General features: G+C 42.7%; 2 protein-coding genes across 2 annotated transcripts; both read right to left on the reverse strand.

The window, feature by feature from the left end:
• Positions 1 to 2,317: 2,317 nt before the first annotated feature.
• mcoln1b (mucolipin TRP cation channel 1b) lies at positions 2,318 to 10,640 on the reverse strand. Its single transcript, XM_084569880.1, has 13 exons — positions 10,431 to 10,640; positions 9,668 to 9,933; positions 9,408 to 9,569; positions 8,704 to 8,860; positions 6,936 to 7,017; positions 6,734 to 6,830; positions 6,528 to 6,627; positions 6,314 to 6,420; positions 5,671 to 5,820; positions 5,485 to 5,586; positions 5,279 to 5,401; positions 4,720 to 4,926; positions 2,318 to 4,191 (listed from the first exon to the last, which is right to left on the reverse strand). The coding sequence occupies exons 1-13, from the start codon at positions 10,471 to 10,473 to the stop codon at positions 4,057 to 4,059; spliced, it is 1,731 nt and encodes a 576-aa protein (XP_084426006.1). The 5' UTR covers positions 10,474 to 10,640; the 3' UTR covers positions 2,318 to 4,056.
• A 467-nt stretch (positions 10,641 to 11,107) lies between these two features.
• On the reverse strand, positions 11,108 to 14,072 carry LOC311506231 (trafficking protein particle complex subunit 5-like). The gene is made up of 3 exons (XM_084570114.1): positions 13,896 to 14,072; positions 12,937 to 13,209; positions 11,108 to 12,859 (listed from the first exon to the last, which is right to left on the reverse strand). Exons 2-3 carry the CDS (start codon positions 13,204 to 13,206, stop codon positions 12,563 to 12,565), a joined length of 567 nt encoding a protein of 188 aa, XP_084426240.1. The 5' UTR covers positions 13,207 to 13,209; positions 13,896 to 14,072; the 3' UTR covers positions 11,108 to 12,562.
• Positions 14,073 to 15,788: the final 1,716 nt, after the last annotated feature.

Genomic DNA, 15,788 nt, shown 5'->3' on the forward strand with positions numbered 1-15,788 from the left:
AGACAGGAAGGGGCAGGGCCGCGCACCCCCGCCGTACAGTTCCCGTGTTATTTATCTCATTGTGTTTTTCCGCACAGCCCCGCAGTCCAGCTGGGGCTGCCACAGCACAAAAGGGCTGGCACTCAGTCAAGCCCCCAAAAGCCCGGCCTCCGGTCAGGAGCCTGCTACCTTCGACGAACTCTTGTGCAACTTATTAGTTATTTAACCAACAGCAGATACTCACTCCAGCGTGCAGAGTCGGGTTGCGGCGATATTGCTTGTCTGCCAAGCCGCACGCCGAGAGACACACCCATCACATCAAACACCGCCGCCGCTTTTTTTTGTTGTTGCAGATATTCACAAAGCAGCAGAAGAACCATCTACACACAAGGGGCTTACAAATTCATAAGATGTATGCATAACACAGTAAAAAAAACCACATTATTTTGCAAATCTGTGTGTGAACGAATGTCGTGCGCATACAGGTTAGCACACGCCCGTGGAGCTGCTGCTCTCCCTGCACAGCGTGAAGTCCCTGAAGAACGCAACGTGCCAGCACTGCATATCATTAGCATGCAGGATGCTGCTACGCTCACCGACAGACAACTTGTTAAGAAGGAATGCCTCATTTACGGAGCATCATCATGCATCAGGCATGTACAAAGAATATGATTAGGATTTTAATGTAATCAGCCAGCCGTGTTCACAAGATTCATACGCCTTCTGTTTTTTTGTTTTAGTCATTTATTTGCATGTAGTTAACTAGGTTGAAACCAACTGCAAGGCTTTTTAATCAGCTTTAACCGGAAACCTGATGATGTCAGGAGCAGGCCGGCCAGTTCCTGTCAGTCTAAGTGCTCCGTCTCAGCCCCTTGTAGCATCCTTGAGTGAATAATGCATGCAGGTACAGAGGATATTAGATGGCTACACCACTCCACCGCACTAAGAGGACTGAGTGTTCACATAACGGCCTCCATCTTTGTCCCACATGCTTTCTGTTTTTGCATTTTCATTATGTGCATTTTCCTCCGGCCGGCCCACTCTCCCATTTATGTTGTGCTCACGTGTTTTTTGATGATGCTAGTGTTGGAGGCATTACTCAGCAGGATTTATCTTTACAGAGAGTAATGTTTCGCTTCCTGTCGTCTCTTTATGGCTTCTGATTGTATTGATTTCCTGTGATTGGCCGGCTGGTGGCTGTGCACACAAGAGTCTTTTCTCTCCCTCTAGTGGTGTCAGGCTACCGCAACACACTAGAAGTTCATCAGCCTAATGCAGTTTGAGTTTTAAATTACATTTACATATCCATTTTCGACACCGGCACACCTTCAATCATTTTTTTCCCCTGTTGCGGACATATGGAGTCCCAAAGTGTACGATATTAAACAGGCAAAGAGACATTATGAAGTAAACTGAATAAATAAACTTCATTACATATAACATTTGACATTTGTCCAAGCTAACAGTGCTAACGTTAGCGTATAAGAAACCAAAAATGTTTTACATCTTATTACTATTTTCATATTTTTTTCCAGAATAATTCCTTTTACTCCTCCTGTCACTTTATTAGCTCATTTTCATCACCATCCCATCATATTCCAGCAAATCACATGCCTTCTTTTATTCTACGCTAAAATAGAGTATGCTAGGCTATGCTAATGCTCAATAACAAACGAATTTTGCTAATTAGCTGGTTAACTAAGAGTTACCTCAACTGATTTTTTGTTCTCAAGATGTTCCCCAATGAAATAAACACAACTTTTTGCATTTGTCCATGCTAACAAAGCTGAAGCTATTTTCATGTTACTTCCAGAATAATGTTTTTATTATGTTTTACATGCCATCTTTCATGGTATGCTAAAAGAGGGCATGCTATGCTAAGATGATCGACAATGAACAAATTTAGCTAATTAGCTAGTTAATTAAGAGTTACTGCAACTGATTTTTTGATCTCAAGATGTTCCACGAAGAAATAAAACACCTTTCTCAACTTTTGTTCAAGCTAACAAATGCCAACGCTGGTGTTTGACAAGCAAACATCTCAGATCTCCACCTAGCTAGTCAGGTAGCATCAGTTTGTGTGCTGGGTTTATTTTGTAGGGCGTTAACTCAGAAATACTTTGACATTATTTTTGTTCTAGCTAACAGTAGAGAACAGACTAAATTTAGTGGCCGCTGTTGAGGTTGTTAGCTTTAAAGGCAGGTTACATGTGACTGGTGGTAATTATTGAGTCCCAAAATATCCAATACGAAATAATTTATAGAATAATTATACGAATAAATATAGTAACATATTTCAATCATTTTTTTTTTTTTTTAATTTTAACTTCATTGGTAAAATTGTAATCTACACTGTAAAGGTATCCCAAACTGTCTCGCTTTACAGACCCCACCACAAGGTAGAGACTTAGGTTGTTGTGGCTGCACCATATTAAACTAGACAAAAAAAAATATTGAAAATAAAATAAACACAGTTGTAGCATTTGTCCAGTTTATTTTGCTGACATTCAAAAGGCAACATCTTCACAGAAACGATAAAAAACTGTGCAAATTCCTCCTGTATGTAAACCAAAGAAGTGCTTCTTTTAAAAATGAGGTAAAACATAATTAAAACAGCAAAAAAAAGCAGTAATTACTACCATTAATCCAAAACAGCAAATACAGAACATACGACTCCCGTGTGACACATTTAGCCAAACTAATCTGTGCGCCAGTCTTCATTAAGTGGAAATAAATTATCGTGCATAAAAATGAAAATACATCTTGTACCTCTTCATGAGTGCAAAACAATATAAATCATTTAACATGTAAGTGAGCAAATAAACACTAATCAGTGCAGCATCTCAAATCCATTTGTTCCCTTTGTTCTGATTTTTTGCACAGTGAAAATCCCACTTCCACTGAGCCGTGCCCTTCATGTGACCTTATGCCGCATGCTGGAATGGCGTTGCCACTTCAGTTAGCTTTTACAGTAAGAGTAATATTTCTTTACAAATGCTGGAAACTCAAAAAGTGCTGGTTCGTAGAGATCCACTAATTCATTCACAGATAAAACAAATTAAAAATTAATTAAACACGTGGCTTCGGTGTCAGACGCCAAATCTGACAGGTTACATAAAATACAGCCTCTTGAAGCTGCCTAGCGTAGTTTAGCATACACCTAAAATGCTCTAGTACAACACGCCTTAATTTAAACATCACTTGACGCTGATTGAGCAGAATTTTCTACAGGAATAAGAGTAAAAACGGAGTGCATTAGGACTTGGAACTGTCGCCTCAAAGCAAAATCAGTTCATACATATTGATGACGGACCGGTTGGCTGCAGGGCTCGTCCTTCCGTCGCGCAGCCATCATCTTCAAGCCACAGGAGAACGTGAATAAAGGAGACGAGGAGCGAGCAAATTTGAACGGAGTGGCCTTGACTGGAAATGTTGCAGAACCTAATGCAGCAGTTAATGGTCATCGTTTATTCATCTTGCCCGGCTGACCTACTCTACCTCCGCCGCGCAGATCCAAAAGACGCACATATATTTACATAATCGAGAGGCACAAAAAATCCCGTCGCCCACGCAGCCGTGCGGATAATAAAACGGCGTTATAAAAACCCTGTTCGTGGCGGGTCACTCGAGCGGAAATCTGAATTCATTTCACTTGGAGGATGCCGTGTCCAGTCTACAGCGGTGAAAGTGTTTACCGGCATAATGCGCCTAGTCATCAAACCCTCGCAAAACTGACATTTCAGACAGAGGCGACTATAAATTATTCATACAGTACAAAAGCCGGGGCAGGTAACTGTGCATGTGACTGTGCAGCGCAATCAACCGTTCCGGCACAAAATTAAAATGCAGAAATTTAAATATAAAAAAAGAAGAGACGGGCCGGCAGAGGACAAAGTTGTGCAAGGTCAGTCGCTCTCGAGGCATTTATCGTCCCCTGCTGGTTGCCTGGACAAAAGGAGCCGTCACTCGAGTGGAAATATGGTGCTTTAAAGAGAGAGAGAGAGAGAGAAAGAAAAAAAAAAGACGCCATTCCACACACAAGCTGCTGCCGCCTCCTCCTCCTCCTCCTCCGCCTCCTCACCACTCGCAACAGCAGAGGAAGGAGCAGGACGAGCCTTCGGGTACACGGAATTTGCCAGAGCTGGGCGTGTCCGTGCATTGTGCGATGAACGCCTGCAGATCCGTGATGCGTACCTTCTCCTGTGTCTGGGCCTGCGGAGAAAGGTCGTGAAGCAAAAGCAGAGTCAGCGGAGGTTCTCGGTCGTCCAGGTGATGCTACGTCCTGGGGTCTAGGATCTGTAAGCTTACCTGCACAGACTCCTCCACTCACAGGTGGGGATCTGGTCGTTTACAGACCTTAATCACCTACAGATGTTTGGTATTGATATTCATGACCTCCATAGTGTTTATTCAACATCTTTTTTTACTTTATTTATTCTTTTTCTAACTTGTATTTTGGCCCGGTCCCCTTGGGGATCAACAAAGGACATTATTCAATGAAAATCTCCTTCATAAGGAAATAAAATTGTTGAAAATATGAATAGGTTGCTCCTTCACCAACCTAGTTAGATGGTTACTCAAGCTTGGCACAGTGACTGTAAATATTTCTTTACTTTTTATCCAACTTTAGTATTTTTTTTTCCACAGTCCCCTCGGGGATCAACAAAGTTTTATCTTATCTCATGTGACCGGCGTGGCTCCCAAACAAAACTGAAAAAACCAAAAAGCAGCCGACCGTACCATGATGGTGTCGTAGGCCCCAGTGATGAGCGCGATGAAGAGCGACAGCACCATGTAGATGAAGAGGGAGATGAAGGTGTAAAGGTAGACCTGGCTGAAGATCCACACCAGCGTCCCGGTTCTCTCCATCTCGGCGAACGTGACGAACATGTCGTCTCCGTTGATCAGAGAAAACAGGCACTCGGACACCATGGACAGCGAGCGGAACTGTGTGCAGTTAAGAGTTTTAAAAGTATTTACTCGCAGCAGCGATGCGTTGTTGGATTAGTTCTTTTTAATTTGGGCACGTTTGCAGACGCGACTTTTTATTTGTTGCCCCTCTACGAGAAGACACGGAACATACTGCAAGTAATAACAGAGCGCTGCCGTGATTCATATTTAATTTTCTTCTTTCATTAATCATGACAAAGCCATGACATGCTAGGGGCTGTTTCAGGATAATTACTTCTGGTCTGAATGACTCATGCTTGCTCATTCCTTTTAGAGGCACTGCAGTGTGTGTGTGTGTGTGTGTGTGTGTGTGTGTGTGTGTGTGTGTGTGTGTGTGTGCGCACAGTACCTTCGTATGATAGGGCCCCAGCACAATCCATCCACAGAAGCAATATCCCAAATAAATAGCAGCCGCGCAGAGGCAGAAGCGGATAACATTCGGAAAGGCAGCTCTCAGAGTCACAATCAAGATCTGCGGGACAAAGCAAAAAGGAAAATCGGATCAATAAAGAACTATAGGTGGGATGTAGAGAGCGGTAGTTGTGTTTCACATACGTTGTATTTCTGGAAGAAGCTGAGGTAACGGATGACTCCCACCCACACCAGCAGAGTGGAGGTTCCCAGCAGGATCCCGCACAGGTCGTACGATGACAGAGTCTACGCCACAGGGCAGACGTCATTAGTTCACCACAGGACGGAAAAACTCAGCTGCTTCACAAAGTCGACAACGCGCCACGTTACCTTGGACTCGATCCCGATTTTGATGAAGCTGCCCAAGATGGTGAACACGTCGCTGATGATGAGCAGGATGTACCAGCCGTTGATGAACTCCAGCCTGTCTCCCAAGCTCACGCTGCGGGCAAGTTTGTGTTTGAAGAACTGCACGTACTCCTGGGAGAAGAAATGGGAAATGATCAAGCTACTTAGCTACTTAGAGGTTTTGTCTCCCTCTTCTGGAGATGAGAATAATTACACAAACAGTGTCGATACGAGACATATGCCCACAGTCTACAAGCTCCTTCTCTTTGTTATTTTTCTTTTTTTATTTGGAGAATCTGTGATTTTTCTGCACTTTTCCAGCCTTTAGAGACAGTGAATTCATAGAACCCACGTTACATTAGTAACCATCAGTCCTCTGGGGATGGCTGCTGCCATCAAGGAGTGTCATTCCTATGGGGTGGGGGTGCCTGGTCTGGTCTAGGTGGGTGCTACATGTCTAAGTAACATCCACAATGAATGCCAAGTTCAAACGTTTACTTCCATTAGGAGTCGGTCCTCGTTTTAGACACGCAATCGCAACCAATCGCTCACCATCGCACCACTTTTATACCAGTGGTTTCATGCTATTCTTCTAATTTCTGCACCGTCCGGTGTGTTTGCTTACATGCTGCAGGAGGATGCCTCTGAGGATGGAGCGCCCACACAGCAGCAGGGACAGCAGGCAGACGATCGCCACCAGCACATCAAAGAACTCCCTGGCGTAGGTCTCGGCTGACAGAGGAGCAATCACAGGGATCAGAGACAATCAAGGCAATCGAGCGACTCGAGGATTAGCGCCTCCATCCGCTGCAGCTCGCCCACTCCCGCCGGTCACTCACCGTGTCCAGACACGTTGGGGTCCTTGCACTCCTTTATGGTCGCCTGGTTCTGGAGGCCGATCTTAACTTTGCCGCTGTGCGCTCTGTTGTCCATGACGATCTGATACAGGAGACAGAGACGGGAGCCGTGTAAACGCGCGAGCTCCGAGGCAAACAGATCTCTATCGGTGGTGCAGGCAGACGTTTAAAAAACAAAGATGGCTCACCGTGATAGCAAAGGTGTAGCAGTCTGGGATTTCATTGTTTATGATGGTCTGAATGTTGATGGCCTTCAGCTGGAAGTCAATGGTTACGTTGATCAGCCTGGAGCGGAAACAGAGAGATTAGTAGAGAATTTAATGCGCAGAGGTTGAACTGTAACGAGGAATGACTTAAAATGAATGTGAAACAAACATAACTGAAACTAACTTGTAAAACTTGAGAGTGAAATTCTTGTAGTCGGCGTTTTCTGGGGCCGAGCTGTAAGTCAGCGGATTCAGTCCAATGCAATCTGGAAAAGGGAAATCAGAAAATAGAATTAGAGGAAAGCAAAGAGGGAAGCAGTGTTTTAAAACCGCACAGATGATACTCTTGTTCCACATCACATGAACCCGAAAATACATTTCTACACTTCCTAAAATGCAGAACCGGCAGCTTGAAGTTAATTTTTATTCGCCTTACTTTCCTTTAACCGTCAGGATTTATCGCGCAGCACTAACAGACATCTCTACGGCTGGCTGGGGCTGGGTATCGCTACTGATTTCTTGACTTAATTCGACTGCGATTCACAAGGTCCCGACTCGATTCAGAATGAATTATTATTTCAGGGTTTTTCTTATTTGCTTAAAACCAAACTAATGTTGTTTTAGGTTCCAGAGATTTGTGGCATTTCCGCCATGTTTTATCTCTAGTTTCACATCTTGCATCCGGCTGCGCTTTTGTGCAGCCCTTCTCCGTCGTCAGACTTTTTTTTAATCCAAGCGGCTTTCAGGCGCGACGGCGCTCTCTCGGAGTTGGAGGTTCTGTCGTGTTTTGGATCTCCCTCACTTGCGGACTAATCTGGTTGCGTGGCCTCTCGGGACTTGTCGTGCAAAACCAGTCTTGTGAGAGCGCAGGGAGATCTCTAATGCAGGGAATGCTGTGCTTTTAAAAAGTAGATGTGAGGATTATATCTTCAAATCAAGATCGACTTGAATCAGAAAATAGATTTTCAGATTTCCTGAGCGCTCAACACACTTAAGTTGCAAACTTGAGAAAACACAAGCTAATTAAGTGTACGTCCTCAGCAATATGACACAACACATGCGATGCAAATGCTCACAACGACAACAAAAGTATTTCCAGTGATGAAAAGGCTCGCAACAAATAATTCAATACACTGCCTGGCCAAAGAAAAAGTCGCCACCTGGATTTCACTAAGTAAACAGGTACGAGCCTCCTATTGGATAATTACTGCATGGGTGATTATCTTTCAGCTGGCAACAAGTTATTTAACCCCAACTGATGCAATGAGTAGCCTCTCATTTCTTAATCAACCATGTCGAAACACACATCCTGTGGTCGTGTTTGAGAAGAGTCAAATCATTGGCATGCATCAAGCAGAGAAAACATCTAAGGAGCTTGAAGAAAATACTAAAACTGGGTTAAGAACTGTCCAACGCATTATTAAAAACTGGAAGGATAGTGCTGAACCAGCACATCAGGGTAAGAAGAGAGGCAGATGAAGTGGTGCACCCATGCAACACTGGATGGAAATAAATTTTGTGACACAGCTAAAGGCGGTCCAACAAAATACTGGAGTGTGTGACCTTTTTTTTTTGGCCATGCAGTGTTTAATTAATGCCGTCGATCTGCAAAGGAACTGTGCGGCTCGTTCATCACTTATGGGGACCCCTTGAAACATCGTTTCAAACGACGTTTGCGCTTCTTTCTGCACGCCTCTGCCAAATCAGCAGGCATATGCAAACAAACTCCTTTCCCAAGAACAGACGTAGTGCGCTGCTACTCAGAAAAAAAAATACACTCTCATGTTTTGTTTTTGATGATATCTCGAGCCTTAAAAAGTAGGCCACGGCTGCAGGGCACCTCCTGACATATGTGGAGCAGAAACACAGCGACTCACCGAACACAGTCATTTCACCGATAAAAATACTGCCACGTTAAATACACAACGGAGAAAAGAGAAAGCCGATCCTACCGGTGACGACGCGAGGGTCGATGTCGAACGTGTCGTTGACGGGGTCAATGGTGCCCGTCCTGTAGTACCTCTGGCAGAGGGAGAGCGCGCTTCCGTTGGCGCCGACGCCCAACACGTATGCATACTGTCCCAGAGAGATCCGGGGTAGAGCCAAGTACTGGAGAGGAAAAATAACATATTTAGACGGTTTATGTCATGTTGCGTTAAGTCGCGTTACGGGAACATTCCTCAGACAAAACAAACAGCAAACAGTCTGCAAGGCTGGGGTCGGGGGTTGGGACGCATTCCTGGCTAAATAACCAACATTTCTTATGAGAAGCAGAAACATTCCTACTTTTAAACATTATGAAACACTTGAATAATAAGCTACCAGGCCAATAAAGATGATGTCCACCACATGCATCAGAGCTTTTGACCAATGGCGGACATGTCTGGATGCACAAAGACACACCTCCTTCTAAAAATAGTTGGTGTTTGCACATTATATATATGTTTAGTAGAAGGTATATTTCTATTTTTGACGAGAAATACTTGCATATATTTTGAGACTGCATCCCCACCATGAGCCTATCCTTGGCTGTCAATCACTGATACAGAAACATCTTAATCGGGAGGATTTCTATTTCAGTAATCATTAAATTAAACCCAAAGTGTCAGCTTGACCAGACACTCCTCGTGTCTCCTTGTGGTTATTATTAGACTACCTGCTCTATGGCGAAGTGGATGCGGCTGTACAGCTCCGCCTGCGTGTGGACGGCCTGGGGAGCGTTGTCCTGATAACCCTTCAGGAAAAGATGTCTGAACGCCGCCGTGTTTTCCTCCTTAAATGTCACGACCATCTGGTTGCTCAGTCCGAACAGCACCAACTGTGAGAGTCGGGAGCAGAACACGCGAGATTCAAGCGGGTGTAGTTACACAGAGCGTGGTACGTCGCATCACGGGAAGACAACCCGTCCCTACCTACCTGCACAGTCACGATGATGATCTTCAGCAGCTGCAGGCCCAGTTTGAAAGGTTTGCGGCCCTTTGCGTGGTATTTGTCGCAAGGACTCATGAAGAAGTACTTGAGTTTCCTTCTCAGGGCCTCCTCCTCCTCCTCCTCTTCCTCCTCCTCATCCCCCTCCCGCCGGTGGAACTCGGAGCCCACCAGAGCAGTGGGACGAAGGATCCCACCTCCGAGAAGATCCTGAGACCCATAGCCGCCTACGGGGGAGAGCAGCTTGTCTTTCTCTAGGGAATACAAACAAAGCTTTTAGGAGATGAAATAAGAATTAATAAAACGTCAGTGAAGAATGTGGGGAAACACAGGAACCAAATCAAATGGTCTTTTTACAGTTTATGGTCTGGAGCAACAGAAATAGGGGTTTAAAAGTAAAAAACAGGAAATTATATGTATTGTGATGAGCTTTTTATTTGGTTTCTAAGATTGTAGATATCAAACCAGTTATATTTTCAGACTGCTATGAGCTCACAGGTTGTGGTTGAGCAGTATTTTTGAAGTTAAATGTGTAAACATCTGTGTTGTTCCCCTTTAAGGTTTGATTCACCTGCTCATTTAAGTCAATACTCATATATAAAACGTTTAATACGTTAATTTCCCCCATTATAAATGACACATTACAATAAGACATTACTAAATAAACCTAAATAATAAACTAATAAATGTATTTGGAGCAAATAAAGACCCGCAGGGCTGAGAGAGAAGGAGATGCGTTGTATTGTCTAACCTGTGGCGCTGTCTCTGATGCAGGTGTAACTGGAAGACGCCATGTTTGATGCAAACGGTCAAACCGGAGCGATGGAGGCCGACATCCCCGGAGCGAAGACCGGACTCATGCCGCCCAAGCGGTTTTCATCACCGGATGAAGGATGCTGGGTTTGTCGCAGGGAGCGGATGACACAGACATCACATTACAGCGCAGCTTCCTGGGAGGAAAAAAAACCCCACAACAACAATTGCGTGATTACGTCAGTTAACCTACTTCCGGTTTGTACGTAAAGCTGTTGGGAACATAACGGCCGACCGGAATACATTTAATAATTTTCAATGAGACATTAAGTTAAATGTTTTGCATTGTAATGTATGTGGACACATTTTTATTAGTTTTGTTATTTTTTTTAATAAAAGAAATTTTTAATAAAACAATCCCTTTAATAATACAAATACACATTACGAGCTTTTTTTTTTTAAAGTTTTTTAAATTAACAATTGCAGTCATTTTGTTTTAAATGTGCTTATTTCTATTAAAATTAAAAAGAACGCCCGACAACACACATAAACATTACATTGCAGGTTACTAAGGAAAAAAAATAAAACCACGTGATAACACCGTGTGACTAACTTCCGGGTTGAACGTCTCGCTGCCGGAAAATTAAAAACAATGACTAATAGAACAGAGGCCAGACCGTACCTACACGACCTGCAGCTCTCTAAACGCCCTTCTGTAACCAAATTTGTACTTTTTACTCTTTACACTGAATTGGTGAGCATTATAGAGGAACTGGTAAACAGATTTCTTTCTAAATGTTGGCAGCAGCAGTCAAGAATCACATCATGGGGGGGGGGTGAATTGATTCAAGTTTTTATTTTGCAGAAGTCCACACACACACATTACAGTATAATTAAAGTACCAGACACAAACATGGTGAGCATTCAAGGTACAAATCTATTGAGACAAAACTGTGAATGAACTGGAATGAAACAGAAAAATGATCTTGGACCACTATCTGTAAAATAAAACATCTTGTAATGTGTCATTACTTTTTTTTAATTTACATTACATAAACCATGGACGCTGTACCCAATCGGTCACCATTCAGGAGAATGTTTATTGTTGAGTTTATAGCTGCATTGCGGGACTTTTACATTTAATAAACATCCGTTTCATTCAATCCAGAGGAGCCAGATGAGTAGGTAAGTGTCTCTTTTCATACTTTGCAGTACATGATGCTTTTCGATTAAACCAGCAATTATTAGTTTTCCAAGGCTAAAGTGAAGGAGTGTATAGCAACTAGGAGTATGGTTGAGCTTGTGGCAAAGAAACAAGAATGCACCGTCTCTGGCAGTAGGGAGGAAAGAAACAGATTCCAGGTAGCAACCAAAAACAGTTTCTAATGCTTTGTTTAAAAAATAAACTAGTGGTTCAGAGGAAGGATTATAGTCAATACCATAAAAGGACTGACGGCAAGGACAAATGTGGATTGCTGTGGTTTTTAGCAGTGACAGACGACAGAAATGCCTTACGTACTGCTCCTGGACTAGTTGGTATTTGTAAAATACTTGAAGACGTCTATGTAGTAGTCTATGTTGTCTATACACTTTACTTAAATAATGGATCATTGTCAGTGTTTCTGAATTTCTGTAGCAATACCTCATGTGTAAACACCAATAATGTCTGTGTAATTACCATCCCTGGCAGAAGGAGCAGCGAGAAGACAAAAGTTCCGCACTGCAGCTTTAACTTTCACCCTTACTCCATTAACAGCCTAATTCATTCATTTATTTAAACTACGGTGACAATTTGGGCTCCAAAATCAGAAGATGTGTTTGCAACAAACAAAATAACATGGTGTCTTTCGAGAGTGGTCTGTAAATACACTGCACAACAAAAGTAATCTACGACGAACAACTTCCAAGAGGTATAACAAGAGAGAGATGATCCACAAAACGTCGTAGCTGCATCTTTTCTACACGTGGCTCAGTACAGCGAAGTCTTCCTCCATGAAGTCACTCAGTCTCATCAGGCACCACGCTGAAATTCAGTTGCAGGCGCCTACACTTCAAAGACCAAACAGGACCTGGATGACTTATCCTCATCCTGCACTGATTTACAAAACTACTCACGGTCTCCAGTCTTTCTTATCTGCCATCCAAAGCCTTGTCCCTGGCGATGACCGAATCGTTGAACTTTATCATTAGCGTGGTGCCTTTGTGCCAGTGAGCAGTGACCTTGGCCGGGAAGCCGCTGTGTGTGAGGATGGCCTCCACGATGCCGGCAGTGAAGGCAGCGCAGTTCAAGCTGCTGTTCTCTTTAGGCACAGAGATGTAGGCGTTGATAAGAGGCTCTTTCTCTATGATATAATAAGTCTTGTCATCGTCGTTGGCCTGCTCCAGCTTGTCAGCCTCCTTGCCGAACAAAGACTTCCACACATTGACCTAAAAGAAAGAGACAGATTTATAAAAAATGTCGTTGATTAATCATTCATAAACAATCGATTTGGCGTTTTGCTCGCCTTGATGAAGAGCAACATGTTCAGCAGTTTGGTCTCCCTCTTCCCGTTCTTCTCCCTCAGCACCAGCACGTCCAGCAGGCTGGCCCCGACGCTCTGGCCCATGTCCGCCAGGCGGGTCTGCAGCTCGGTCACGGAGTAAACGCGGCTCTGACAGTACTGCACCATCTCCGAGAAGAGCAGGGCAAAGGCGCTCACGCTGACCTCGGTCTTCGGCCGGGTCAGCGGTCGCTCCAAGATGTTGGATTTCCCTCGAGTGAAGCGCGTGTCCATTTTCTGATGGAGAGAGTTAAGACAGTCGCAGGTTTTTATGCGCATGAAGCAGTAAGCATTATAAGCAACATTTTCTTTTAGTATAGAGTGGCAAAGTGCCGCCACTTATAATGGACACCATGCTTTACTAAAGTATGCATACTAATAAATACGTAATATAGTAATTTTAGCAATTTGCTATACAGATATTAATGTAAGTAATGATAAATAAAGAGGTAGAAACAATATGTGATGACTAAATTATATTCTGTGAGAAAGAAAAGCTCAACAACTTGTCACGCTTTGGCCTCCATACATTAGAGTCATTTAATTAATGGCATTACGACTCTTTATTAGGAACATAATTTGGGGCCGTTTATTATCGACATGCTACAGTTTTGCCACTTCTCCTGACATTAAAATCAAAGTTCTGTATTTTTAATATCACATAACAAACAGAACGAACACAGTTTTCACGCTTTAAGCAGTTAAGTCTCTTTTGTTTTTCACTAATCGCCCCGTTTTACGACCATTAGCTGTTAGCCGCCTAGCTACTAATGTTAGCCGCTACTTCCTGTAAACGAACAATCCCAACGGCAGCTTGCTCGCTTACAGAGTTGATAATATTTAGAATACAGTCTCCTTATTCATATACCTTTGTTTACATATGGAGTTTTCTTTTTTTTTTATATATATATAGATAAACGTACCTTGTTGACGATAAGTGAGCTAGTGTTCAGGTGTTCTTCTTCTACTGTGATCGAGCTTCTTGTTTTTCCGTCTTCTTCTTCTTTGGTGTCTTCTATAGCTTAGTGGTGCGTTACCGCCACCAGCTGGTTTAAAGTGATTAGCGAGAGATTACACAGGGAGTAAAAACGATTCTTCCCAGTTTATTTAAAAAACAAAAAACAAAAAAAACAACTAATAATGCCGCAGTTTAGTGAAACCAATGTTTTTTGTTTGTTTGTTTGTTTTTTAATTAGACCTACTGTACGTCTTTCTTTGGTGTTTCTTGGCTTAGAGGTGCATTACTGCCACCATCTGGATCTAAAATGACAGGAAACTTGTCAGGATGTAAAAACTATTCTTGACATTATTGAAACAAAATCTGGTTATTTTAAAGAGATAAGAACGTCAGGGTACAGAGTGGCTAGTTCCTTTTCAATTATCTTCTTCTTCTTTGGTGTTTATCGGATTAGAGGTGCATTACTAAATCAGTTTCTTTTAAAAATTGAATTAAGAGACTGAGAGGTCATGTGTTCTGCCTGATTTCTCTGGACAGTACGCTGTTTTGTTTAGTTTTTTCTCGGGCAAATTTTTCATTTGGAATAAGTCTTCATAATCTTGCATCTTGCAACACTTAAATCAGATTTGCAGATTATTTTCACAGCAGATAACTGCTGAAAAAGCAGGAAAAGCACAGATAGATAGATAGATTGCTCTTCATTACATAAAAGTGTTTATTAATTTGTTGTGTTTGTCAGGTCAAAATGTCACCAAACATGTTAACATTGTGATCTAAACATATTAGCTTCCCACTTCCTCCCTTTAAACAGTCTTTTATTATTGTCGATAACAGTAAATCTATCTCTGACCCTTGTTATCTACATCCCAGATCTTCTGCAGCGTACTTTCCAGATCGCCCAGAGACTTCCACTTCCTGTTCTTGTTGTGAGAACTAATACGCGACCATGGTCTCATCTTATAGTGTTTCTGCATTATCTTGTGCAAACAAATAAACCAGATATACTTCTGTCACGGAGGACACACGTGATCCACGGCTGTGGGACTTCCTCACTTTTGTATTTTCTGAACACTGACATGCGCATTGCCTCAGAGAGGACTCCCAGTGATTTGTACAATGGTTTGCTGCAGGACCGTATTATTCCCAGGCGGTTTGTTTCACAAGCCGTGGCCACAATAAATAAGATGACTGAGATTTATTACAGAACTCGAGAATTTCTTGAAAATGTCCAACGACGGTTTTGTGAGGTACACAGGAAGACCTTGAGATGTAAGGACAAACGATCCTACTCTGCTCACACCGCAGGTGCTAGTTTCCCACGTTGGCTCAGAAGGCCGGACTGATTAAATGTAGGCGTATCTACACTATATGCACAGTGTTACATAACCAGCCTGAACTTCTATAAATTAGAGAGAGGGGAACTGAGGTGAACACATTTGAAGCTTGGAGCTGAATGTGTTGACGGCTCAGGATGGAGAAAGTTTGCTGGAAACTCGCCCTGGTGCTGCTGGTCAGCACATATGCAGGAGGTAATTACATTTGTTTGCTCTATTTAATGCACGTGAGAGTGACTTAAGAAGATGCTGATACTGTTCTTTTCAGTTTGAAAAATCTTTAGACAATTGCAGTGATTCTTTGCAAAATAGATATTTATTTAAACTTCTACATTTTTCCCCCTTTAACAGAATCAATCTGTAGCTTAGCACAACAATCTGGACCTGTATTTGCGCGGGCTTCCTCCCCATTTTACTGTTTGTGAATGTATGAATAGTACCATAATACACAGTTTAAAGTTTGCATATATTAATTTTAAAACGATGCCATTGTGTGACACGTCTAAAGTTAAGTTTTAAGCCAA

The sequence above is a fragment of the Chelon labrosus genome (genome assembly GCF_963514085.1).
Source record: "Chelon labrosus genome assembly, chromosome: 21".
Lineage (NCBI taxonomy): Eukaryota > Metazoa > Chordata > Actinopteri > Mugiliformes > Mugilidae > Chelon > Chelon labrosus.

What these genes read in the sequence shown, in the direction of transcription:
- mcoln1b (XM_084569880.1), bottom strand. Translation starts at nt 10,473, where the DNA reads ATGGCGTCTTCCAGTTACACCTGCATCAGAGACAGCGCCACAG. An exon ending in CATCAGAGACAGCGCCACAG is followed by an intron (nt 9,934 to 10,430) that starts GTTAGACAATAC and finishes TGTATTCCCTAG; the next exon opens with AGAAAGACAAGCTGCTCTCC. An exon ending in GCTACACCTTTGCTATCACG is followed by an intron (nt 6,628 to 6,733) that starts GTGAGCCATCTT and finishes CTCCTGTATCAG; the next exon opens with ATCGTCATGGACAACAGAGC.
- LOC311506231 (XM_084570114.1), bottom strand. Translation starts at nt 13,206, where the DNA reads ATGGACACGCGCTTCACTCGAGGGAAATCCAACATCTTGGAGCGACCG. An exon ending in ACATGTTGCTCTTCATCAAG is followed by an intron (nt 12,860 to 12,936) that starts GCGAGCAAAACG and finishes TCTTTCTTTTAG; the next exon opens with GTCAATGTGTGGAAGTCTTT.